The sequence below is a fragment of the Carcharhinus amblyrhynchos genome, chromosome 6, assembly GCF_965287045.1.
Source record: "Carcharhinus amblyrhynchos chromosome 6, sCarAmb.v2.hapA, whole genome shotgun sequence".
Classification (NCBI taxonomy): Eukaryota; Metazoa; Chordata; class Chondrichthyes; order Carcharhiniformes; family Carcharhinidae; genus Carcharhinus; species Carcharhinus amblyrhynchos.
The window spans coordinates 125,941,896-125,954,003 of record NC_137329.1 but is presented as its reverse complement, the minus strand read 5'-3'; the positions used below and the strand labels follow the sequence as shown (position 1 = coordinate 125,954,003).

The 12,108-nt window shown below is 46.4% G+C and overlaps 1 protein-coding gene across 1 annotated transcript in view; it reads right to left on the bottom strand.

Moving 5' to 3' along the window:
* pawr (PRKC, apoptosis, WT1, regulator) overlaps positions 1–10,805 on the bottom strand; it is a 125,694-nt gene extending 114,889 nt beyond the window's left edge. Inside the window, exon 1 of the mRNA XM_080191439.1 lies at positions 10,016–10,805. Coding sequence (XP_080047565.1) covers positions 10,016–10,540 — 525 coding nt within the window. The 5' untranslated portion in view covers positions 10,541–10,805. The remainder of the gene's footprint in view (positions 1–10,015) is intronic.
* Positions 10,806–12,108: the final 1,303 nt, after the last annotated feature.

The following is a 12,108-nucleotide window of genomic DNA, read 5'->3' as shown; positions in this document are numbered from 1 at the left end:
TCTTGTTTGCTGTTTGGCACCTGTGAGGTTGAAACATAGGAGCAGGAGGCCATTCAGTCCCTCAAGCCTGTCCTACCATTCAGTGAGATCAATGAGCCAATATTCATCTCAATTCCATTTACCCACCTTTTTTCTTTATCCCCGGATATCCATACCTAAAAAAAACAACTGATCTCAGTCTGGAAAAGACCAATTCCCATCGCCCCACCCCACCCCACCACCACAATATCCACAGCCATAAAGGGGGTGGGGGTGGGAGTGGATGTTGTAGATTTCCCTGGGCCTGTGTGTGAAGAAAGAAGAAGCGGTTTTTGATTTCAATCCTGAATGGCTCTACAGTTAAGACAAGCCTCTTGTTCTTGACACCCAATCAAATCCTTTTAACATCTTCAACACTTCATCAGACCACCCCTCAATTCTTCTGAAACTGCAAAGACAAACCGAGCTAATGCAAACTATTTTATTAATTTACCAATCTAAGCTCCAGTAACTTAGAGTCACAGAGACCCAATTTGTCCATGCTGTCCTTTTGTTTTATAACCCCTAAGCTAGTCCCAATCACCTGCATTTGGCCCATATCCCTCTATACCCATCTTACCCATGCAACTATCAAAACGTTATTTTAAAAGACAAAATTGTACCCACCTCTACTACTGCCTCTGACAGCTTGTTCCAGACACTCACCACCCTCTGAGTGAAAAAATTGCCCCCTCTGGACCCTTTTGTATCTCTGCCCTCTCACTTTAAACCTCTGCCCTCTAATTTTAGATTCCCCTACCTCTGGGAAAAGATATTGACTATCTAGCGGATCTATACCCCTCATTATTTCTCGTCAATTCGTACTCCCTCCAAGGCCAATATATCCTTCCTAATGCGTGGTGCCCAGAACTGTACAGAGTTACTCCAGAATTAACTAGACTAAGGCAATGGACAGCTGAAGGATGACTTCCTCCCTTTGTATTCCAGCCTGCTTGAAAGAAAAGCCAACATTCCACCGATATGCAGAGATAATTCAGACAAAAAGGAACAATAATGAATCTCACCCTGGATGTGGGGGAGAAATAAAGAGTAATTGTAACTTAAAGATGGAACATGCCAGTTACAAAATTCAAGCAACTTATCCCTCAATTTGTGGATTTTGAGATGGACAGAGACTGAAGGTCACTGTCTGTGTGGAGTCTGCATGTCCTCCCTGTATTTATGTGGCTTTCCTCCAGGCGCTCCGGTTTCCTCCCATAGTCTGAAAGATGTGCTGGTTAGGTGGATTGGCCATGGTAAATTGCCCTCAATGTCTCAAGACGTCCCTTGTCAAACTGTCACATTACTAGAGGATCGCCATTCGGTCCATCGCAACTGTGCTGGCGCTCTGGAGGAGTTATTCAATTAGTCCCACTGTCCTGTCCTTTCCCTATTCTCTCAGTAACAGATATGAAGCATATTGCTCTGCAGAGCTTTCACATCCTGCAAAGTGGCCCCAGAGTGCTGTGTAAAATTTAAACACAAGAACCTCTAACCACTGTTGCTGAGTGGGTTGCTTAGGGAGTGAAGGGATAATTTTGCCAAAGCAAAAGCAGACATTTTTGTAAAAAAAAAACAAGCAGCAATGCATCACCAAAACAACAAATCTCTCTCTCCGTTTACAGTTCACAGTGACAGGCTCGAGGAGACACAGCCACTCTATCAGCTGAGGCAGCAGTGATCGCATACACTGCATCAAAACAGACAGTGAAACATCAGCAGCCTAATAGGCTTCTCAGCTCACCATGATCATCTGTAATCATGTAGCCAAGGTGTGACTACCTTTCCTTTAATTGCACTCTGCTGCCTCACCCTCGCCTGCGGGAAGGCAGGCAGTGCGAAGCCATTAGCTTCTGTAAAAACAACCTTCAGATTGTTCTATTTCACGGTGGAGGGGAGATATAGTACGTATGCTGGGAGAAATGTGCGAGTATACATTCAGTCTGCCCGAGGATCACACAAATTAACAGGCAAAAACAGGGCAAGGTCTATCAAACGGGCTCCTTCCACCCCGGCAACCACACGATTCATCAACATTGGAGGTGGTGCTTTGTGCCTTTGAGATAAAAGGTCACGGGTTCAATGGTGACACCAAACCCTCAGCTGGCCAGAGGCAAATCGCACGGACACAATTTTGAAGAGAAGCTAGAGATTGGCCGAGTCCATATTTATCCTTCAGTCACACATCACTGAAGCACATCTGCCTGATTATTGACGTGTTGCGGTTTGGGAAGAGCCTTGCAGTGTATTATTTGGCTCCAATTTCCCATATGAAACAGTAACTGCACTTCAAATGCAACGTGATGAGCCTTCGGGGTGTCCTCAGGTTGTGTTGGGATTGGGAAGGTGGGTGGGGCTTATCTTTCTTTCTGAAGATAAACATTACACATCATAACCAGTCCAGTCCAAATCAGTCTGGAATCAACTATCTGGAATTTCTTGGAGCACACCCAAGGAACTGTCAGATTCACCACGCTCCCCATCAAAGCTGGCCAGTCCAATCCAAAGCAGCCACCATGAGTCACCATAACACTGGGCATCAAGGAAGGATCCATTCAGTCTGTGTGGCCTTCAGATAGCTGGACCTCCAATCATCGATTCCCAGCCATCTCCAGCCCCTCTGAACAGCATGGCTGAACCAACACCTCCGCCATTCATAGCTTCCACCTCCCCTGCAGTGACTCCCCAATCAATTCCTCAGGCATCACTCAGTCCGTCCTAGCAAACACATCCAGTAAACACCGAAGAGGAGCGGGCCTCCATTGTCACCATCCCCGAAGCTGGAAGCACAAAAGTCATCCAGTCCAATGGCTTGCAAACCTGCCAGAGTGAGGCCAGCTTCAGCAGCGAGCTGTTAAACACTAGCTGCCGTCTCTGATACAACAGCAAATCCACACCACGCTGTGTAAACCATCCCGGGGCAGCAGCACAAATCCAAACTGGTCAATAACAGCAAAACGTGCACTTATCAATGTCTCCAAACCAGGGGGTCGCATTGTCCCCAAACCTGGTACCACTGAGCAAAAACTGGATGGTGCAAAACATCCCGAACCAATGGAAACATACAGCTCTGGAATTCTCAGCAACTGACTGTCTCGGGTAACTTGGGTGACACTGTTATTGCCTGGATTATTCGCGTCGCTGTTACAAGCAATGTTCTTAATCTCAAAGAGCGGCCCAACTTGCTTCACTCGTTCCCTCTTCCAGTATTTTGGAAGCAAAAATATGACGGTGCAGTATTTAGAGAATCAAAATGATTTGTATAACTGCTTTATAATGTTTCATCAGATACAAACTCACATCTGCAGTGTTCTCCAGTTGTTACACTTACACACGAGCATTCTAAAAAGACAGAAAATCCAGAAATCACTGAATCCCTACAGTACAGAAGGGGGTCGTTCGGCCCATCGGGTTTGTACCGACACCCCAACAGAGCATCTCACCCAGGCCCCAAATCCATAACCCCACATATACACCCCACTAACCCCCCAACCTACACTCCTGGGAACAACAACAGGCAATTTAGCATGGCCAATCCACCTAACCCTTACATCTTTGGAGTGTGAGAGGAAACTGGAGCACCCGGAGGAAAGCCACGCAGACAGTGGGTGAACATGCAAACTCCACACAGACAGTCACCCAAGGCCAGAATTGAACCCGGGTCCCTGGAGCTGCGAGGCACCAGTGCTAACCACTATCTCACCCTAATGACCTAGTCCAAAGCATTCTGGGCCTGAGGTATAGGGTATTCAGTTCACCTAACACTTCTGATTTTAATGCAATTATAACCTCAAGAGGTTAAAGTTCGCTCCAAATAGTGGGAGATGGAGAGTTGGAGCTAATGTGAATGCAGTCACACTGAGGAAGACATTAATAAACTTGCAGACAGGGAGTGCAATTGGAAATGAATTTCAAACTAGATGTGAGAGCTGGTATGGTAGGAAAAATGAGGAGGTCACATCATCCTAGAAAAATGAAAATGAAAACCAGTTACACACATCATAAAGTAGATACACAGGTTAATAAATCCATAAAAAGTAAACAAAACGTCGAGGCTTATTGCGAGAAAGAATTGCAAACTCAGGGATGTTATGCTAACCTTTTTTTTGAAAGCTTTGATCAGGCTACACTTGGTGAACTGTGAACAATTCTTGTCTCTAGGTTATAAAAATATAGGAGTCCTGTAAGATGGTGCATTAAAAGATTTATTAGCACGCTACCAGAACTGAGTGGATCAGCAAAGTCCGAACAGCCTCTGGCACTGTCCTCTTAAAAAAAAACCTGAGAGAATGACTGAATAGAGGTCCTTAGCGTGGTGAAAGGGTTTAATAGGACAGAGCAGAGATACAGAAATATGTTTCAGTTTGCAGAGATACAGAACAAGGACACAAATCCAGAAGAAACACCCTTACCCAGATAGTGGTTAGAATGTGGAACTCATTACCACAAGAAGTACTGGAGGTGAATACCGTAGATGCATTTAAGAGGAAGCTAGCTAAGCCCATGAGAGGGACAGAACTAGTAGGATGTATCGATAAAATTACATGATATAGGGATGGAGGAGGCTTGTGTGGAGCATAAACACTAGCATTAATCATTTGAGCTGACTGGTCTGTTTCTGTTCTGGAAATACTATAAAAGAGAAACCCTAAACTGCAGAAGGAGGCCATTTGGCCCATTGAGCCTGCACTGACAACAATCCCACCCAGGCCCTATCCCCACAACTCCAGGTACTTACCCTGCTAAACCTGATACTAACAGCACATCTTTGGACTGTGAGTGAAAACCTCAGCATCCAGTGGAAACTCACACAGACAAGGGGAGAATGTGCAAACTCCACACAGACAGACACCCAAGGCCAGAATTAAACTCGGGTCCCTGGTGCTGAGGCAGCAGCGCTAACCGCTGTGCCAGCGTGTTGCCATGTGTGACCCATATTATTCCGAAAATGCACAGAGATAACAAGAAATTATATCAGAAGTGAATATTCAGAATTTTGATGAATACTACAGATTTTTTAAAAAGTCTACTCTTGATTAGTAATCATGATGCGGAGACACTGGCATTGGACTGGGGTGGGCACAGTAAGAGGTCTGACAACACCGGGTTAAAGTTCAATAGGTTTATTTGGAATCACGAGCTTTCAGAGCACTGCTTTTTCATCCACTCACCTGATGAAGGAGCAGTGCTCCGAAACCTTGTGATACCAAATAAAGCTGTTGGACTTTAACCTGGTGTTGTGAAACTTCTTAATTAGTAATGGCAAACAACATATCCCAAAAACGAGTGAGAGAATTTCAGTGAAACTTGGTAGACAGAAAGGGTATGGCCCAAGAAAGAACTCATTATTTTTTGGTGAAAGTATGGATCCAGAACCTGGAATTAAGTGTCCATTAATATCGAGAGATGGAACATATGGACTTTTTTTTGAAGAATGTTGTGGTTTATTTGATTTAGAACATTGTGGGTTGTCTCAGCTGCTCTGGTGGAATCTGCCACAGCTGCCAAAATGTGAGCAGAGTTTTCAGAGCAGGTTGTTGCCTTGGTGTGAATTCCCCTCAAGTGAGAAAGAAGCTCTTAATAAAAAGATTTTTTTTCAGTTCTGTAGCTACAGTATCAAGCAGGCAGGGAAAAGCCTTGAACGATTGCATACTGGGAGTAATGTTGAGTTAACACAGCATGTCAGACTGTGCGTTCTGAGTGCCTCTTCACTTGTTATATACTGCCTGCCTCAAAACTGATGGATATGGAGAGATATCCAGAATTTTTTTTCTGTATTTCTAAACATATTATAAACTTCAGTGTATGATTTGTGTGCTAATGACAGTAATGTGTAACCTACTGCAAAGCAGCTACATTAATGGTAGGCAATCAGCACTTGTACAGTTCGTAAATCCAATCTTCATCAAGTCTGAATCTGCACTGCAGCTCCACAAAGTAAGATTATTTTGGTAACTAGCTACAAACTGCAACAAAAAAAACCCTACCGAGTAAAAGAGTTGCGTAGATATTAATATCTGAATGAGGAGTTTGTCATTCAGCCCCTTCAGTCTGTTCTGCCATTTGATAAGATCATTGCCTCAACTCCACTTTCCTCTCTAACCCCCCTGTATCCCATTACTCCCCTGTCAAATCACAAAACTGTCCAAATTAGCCTTAATTAGAATCCCCAGTTCCAGTTTCTACCAGAAATATCCTCTCAGTGTCCACCCTGTCAAGCCCCCTCAGGATCCTGTATTTCAACAAGATCACCTCTCATTCTTCTCATTTCAACACAAGTATTAAGTTAAAATGATGGAAACTATTTTTAGCTGGGAAGCTGCTGTTGTTAAAATGCATCGTGACAGACTTTTAGCTTGAGAGCAATAAGTAGAATGTATTTAAGCTCCAGTAACAATGTAGAAGACTTTATTCCCATGTACACTGTAACTACTGTACGATCACAAATAATAATGACATCTGACACTTTTCTCCAGAAATAAATTGAATCAAGATAATAAATCCTCGGTTCTGATGTAGAAACAATGTGTCAAAACAGCATATCAGCTGCAACCAACGCTCAGCAAATTAAAACTGCTTAACAATTTGAATTTAACTTTATTTATTATTGTAATAATTAGGCTTACATTAACGCTGCAATAAAGTTACTACGAAAATCCCCCAGTCACCACACTCTGGCACCTGTCCAGGTACATTGAAGAAGAATTTACCATGGCCAATGCACCCTAACCAGCACGTCTTTCGGACTGTGTGACGGAACCAGAGCACAGCAGGAAACCTACGCAGACACAGGGATAACGTGCAGACTTCACACAGGCAGTGACCCAAACCGGGAAGCGAACCAGGGTCCCTGGCACTGAGAGGCAGTGGTCCTAACCACTCTGCCACCATGATCCCCATTAAGCAACGTAAGGAATGCAAAGTGGGAATTCAGTATTCAACAAGTTAAATTGTTGGCAGGTATCAGCCATGGTTCAGCGTCAGTTAGAAATCCAGGCTTACATTCCAAGGCAGAACAGCACTATCGAAGGTGCTCTATTCTGGAGGTCCAATGGCGCTATCATTTAGATGACCAGAGGAATTCTCCCCAGTGTCCTGGTCAACATTTATTTCTCAACCAGTGTCGCTAAAGCAGATTGCCTAGTCATCATCATACTGTTTTATGTGGGATTTTGCTGTTTAAAATAGGCTGCTTCAGTACTTAAACCGCAGTAAGAAGTCTCACAACACCAGGTTAAAGACCAATATGTTTATTTGGTAGCAAATGCCACTAGCTTTCGGAGCGCTGCTCCTTCGTCAGCAGGAGTTCTGTTCACAAACAGGACGTATATAAAGACACAAACTCAATTTACAGAATAATGATTGGAATGCGAGTCTTTACAGCTAATCAAGTCTTAAAGGTTCTTAACTGCAGCAGTGATAACAGTTTAAAAGGTACTTCAAGGGCAGCATAGTGGCACAGTGGTTAGCACAGCTGCCTCACAGCACCAGGGACCTGGGTTCAATTCCCAGCTTGGGTCACTGACTGTGGAGAGCCTGCATGTTCTCCCCATGTCTGTGGGGGTTTCTTCCAGGTGTGGTTTCCTTTCTCAGTCCAAAAGACGAGCTGGTTAGGTGCACTGGCCTTGCTAAATTCTCCCTCAGTGTACCTGTGAGGTGGCGATGTTGGCATTGGACTGGGGTGGCACAGTAAGACGTCTCACACCAGGTTAAAATCCAATACGTTCAACTGGAATCACAAGCTTTCGGAGCTGATGAAAGAACAGTGCTCCAAAAGCTCGTGATTGCAAATAAACATGTTGGACTTTTTTTTAAAGTTTATTTATTTATAGGGTTACATTAACATTACAATGAAGTTACTATCAAAAATCCCCTAGTAGACTTGTACCCAAACAGGTGCCAGAGTGTGGCAACTGGGGGATTTTCACAGTAACTTCACTGCAGTGTTAATGTAAACCTACTTGTGACACTAATAAATAAACTTAAATGCTTCAGAGCATCCTGAGGCTGTGAAAGGTGCTGGGTAAATAAATTAATTTTCCCTTAATTCAATTCTGAATCAGGAAGAGTGGACCGTACACTGACATGGTTAACAAGCAGCAGCCAATATTTCATTAATACTGATCTCCCAGTGGCTTCACTGGGCAATACAATGCTGCTTCAGAGTAAAATACACAAACAAAACAAGAGCCCAAGGGTGTTTCACAATATTTACAATGCTAAAACAGATAGACATTACACACAAAACTACTTTGTACAATATTATATCTAGCCAACAAATCTGGCATAACTTTGTGTCATAGTCTACACTTCTGACAATCAGTTCTTAGTTGCGTCCATATCGATGTTGGGACTGAAATTACACACTATAAACATAAAACAATACAGAGAATTCACTGCCCTCTGCGTCCACCCACCTCCAGCCCACAACCCCCTCCCCGCCCCCCAGCTCAATTCACAAGAAAATACTTTGGGACAAATAAGTTAATATCACTCATCAAAACATTTAAGTGTCAAACGTCAATTCAACAGCTCATCAAACATAGTTGGAAACACGGCCTTTGAAATTAAAAATGTTTGCAACACTCTATATGTTGTTTCAATATTTCTGAACTGTCTGGCTTTGCATGGTGGAATTGATAAAGTCAAAGATTTTCTGGGGACTGAGGTAAACCTGGTCGGGATTATCTAAACTGTTACAGCCTTCATCTGTAAATACAGAAATTCAGATACGTTAAAAGCTGAGATAATTCCCACCTCTCCTCAAATTAAACTAAAAACAGGGTGTATGGGCAGAAAGCACTGGGTAATGAAAGCGAGCAGAGGGTTAAATACATTTACTTCAACATCAATAGCGACAAATTATCAGCGCACCAATCTGGATCCTCCACTCTGATGACTTTGTTAACCAACCTCAGATAGTCATTCAAAACACAAACAGCCTTGCAAAAATTTCACCGGGAGTTCAACAAACCCGTGAAACAGCATCTTTGCTTGTAATATAATCACACAAATTACACTGAAATATAGAGAGAACTTGCAATTATGTGGTACCTTTCGAACTCTCAGACTAACACAGTGATCTACAACCAATTAGACAATTCTGAAATGTGATCACGGTGATAATTTGTGCACAGCAAGATCCCACACGAGTCAATTTGTTTTCAACATAGTCAGTAATCTCATGGGGTTTTAGATATTCGGGATCAGGTGCAGTTGGGATCAATCATACAAGTGGAATTTAGTCCATGTTTTAAGCCTCTTATATTCAACCCTCACTGTTTTACTCTTTTCATACAGAAGACAAATTCTCACCAATTCGTACTAATAGATTTAGCAGCAAGTTTCACTAGGAAACGAGATACAACTTGAAGCAGCAAAGATCGGCAGTACTGTGGAGAAAAGAGGGAAGTGGGAGGAATGACAGAGACTCCCAAAGAGGAGCAATGGGCTGAATGGCTGCCTGTGGTGACAATGTTGATGACATTTCCCTGGATTGCGGATTGGTCCTGATAGTCTGCTGGAACGGGTGCAGGGACAGAGGGGGTGGGGGAAGGAGGACAGGGTGAAGGGGTGGGGGAGGGAAGAGACACAGGTTGAGGGAATAGGGTAAAAGATGAGACAGTGTAGGGCAAGGGGGTGGTAGAAGGGGTGAGGGATAGGTGGGAAGGTAGATGGGGCAGGTTGGGAGGTGGGGTGTGGTATGGGTGACAGAGTAGGGTTGGTGAGGGAGTGTTTGGTGAGGGTGAGGAGTGTTTGATGGGGTGAGGGAATGAGGGAGAGGGGCAGAGTGAGGACGCGTGAGGGTTGTTTGATGGGAGTTAGGGGGGCAACATGGGTGAGGGATGTTTGATGGGGGTGAGGGGGTGTTTGATGGGGGTGAGGGATTTTTGATGGGGGTGAGGGATGTTTGATGGGGGTGAGGGATGTTTGATGGGGGTGAGGGGGTGTTTGATGGGGGTGAGGACGGATTAGGCTATATTGATGGAACTCTTACCTCTGTGGATGGGATGTTGACCACCCCTGTGGACCTCCTCTTCTCCCTGAGTTTCCTTTTCTCTATCTGTCCTTTGCCTTTCCTGGCGCTGGGGCCGGAGCTTTTCACCTTCTCCTTGCTCTTGCTGCAGGCGGGAGGAGAGGCGGACGATGCGGCGGGCGGGTTTTCCGCCTCCACGTCGCAAGAGTCCGCGGGCGAGTGTCTGGCGCCGCTCTCGCTGCTTTTAGCGGCGGGGTTCCCGTCCTCATCCAGCCGCTTGGGAGCGGGATTCCCGGCGCGGGCGGCGACTGCGACGGCGCCTGTGGAAAGCGGCGGAATCGCCGCCCGTTCCCCGCCCGCGCCGTTGTTATTGATCTCGGCGGGCGGCGCGGCGCCGTTGCGGCTGGGGGCGGACTCGGCGGCGGAATTGGCGTTAGCGGCGCCGGTGGCGGCGGCGAAGCGAGCTCGCATCTTCTCCCGCTTGGCTTTCCATTCCTCCAGGAAGTCGGTGGTATTCCCGGGAGGCCGGTAACCCCCGCTGGCCATCGCCGCAACTCAAACCCCCCCCAAAAAAAAACACCGGCAAAAACTCCGCAAAAACTTCGCTAAAACTCCCGGAAAGTTCCTCAGATAAAAACTTCCCGCTGCTCAATCCTCAAATCCCAAACATTATCCGGGAGGGGGGGGGGAGAGCTGGAAAACAAAATAAAACAATAAATAAACAACCCGGAGACACAGACCCAGACACAGAGCCCGGGCTCCCCCTCACTCCCGGAGCGGCCGCTGCGGCTCCCACACAAAGCGCAGGAAGTGGAGTTTGCGGCTTTCCCGCCCCTCCCCCGGGATTCTCCGCCCCCGTTCCCGCCCCGCCAGGTGCTGCTCCCGCCGGCGTCCCCGCCCCGGAAACGGCGGCGGGATCCCCACCCACCTCCCCCCCCCCCCGGACACATACCCTCACACACACAGACACAAACACCCTCCGTCACGTTACCTGCACAGAGACAGACAGAGAGAGAGAGACACACGGCCCCCTGGGACAGACACCCTCCCTTCACCCAGACAGGGGGGGAACCACACTCTCCTCCCCCTTCACCAAACCTGCAGAGAGAGACCCCCACCCCCACTGCACAGAGAGATAGAGAGGGTGGGGAGCGGTAATTTCTCTGCTAACAACAATCCCCCCCTCCCCCGAACCCTGTAGAGGGTGAGGGTGGGGAGACACACAGACAGGGACAGGGTTCAGAGACTGGGGGGGGGGGGGGGGTCTGCAGGTACCGGCAGAGAACGCGGCACTCACCGCCTCCCCGCTCCCAGCGCTGCTGACTGGGGCTGGGGTGAAGTTTCCACTCGGTGTCCCAGGATAGATTTCAGGATCGCCCCTGTACTTCCACCCCCCCCCACCCCACTCCAACCCCAGCACCTTCCCTCCCCCCCACCACCACCACCTCCCCCCCCAAAGCCCCCCGATCCGGGTGTAACCCAGGGACAGAGCCCGAGAGAGAAAGAGAAAGGTCCCTACTCACTCTGAGTGAACCACCTCTGCTCTATAATCGCTGCCTGTAATCGCTGAACTGAGGCTCCGGAATGGGATTCGAAAGTAAAATCTTCCACATTAACAGTCTGGGATTTTTTTTTAAATCGAGGAAGTACATTTACAATGCTGTAAAAGGTGTGGCGAGTAAAGAACCTTGGCATAAACAGCACGCACAGCTACCTGGTATTTCAGGTGCAATGTCTGCCCCCTCAGGTGAAGGTAAAAAACTCTCAGCAGATTTCCAAGCTGAAGGCAGCTTCTCCTGGATCCAGGACCAATATAATTGCTAATTCCCCAGCCACCACCACTTCTAAAAAAATCTGGTTTATCCCTCAGTGTTAGTTATGGGATGTTGCTTTGTACCAACTGGCTACCAACTTTCCTACATTACAACAGCCACCTCAAAATAAAGGACATAAACAGCACTACACACAATTCCTACAGAACAGGAAGTGGCCATTCAGCCCATCGAGCCTGAACCAACAACAATCCCCTCTATCCTCATAACCCATTACAGCCAAGTCTTTCTCTAGTTAACAGAATCATAGAACGATTTAACACAGAAAACAGGCATTTGGCC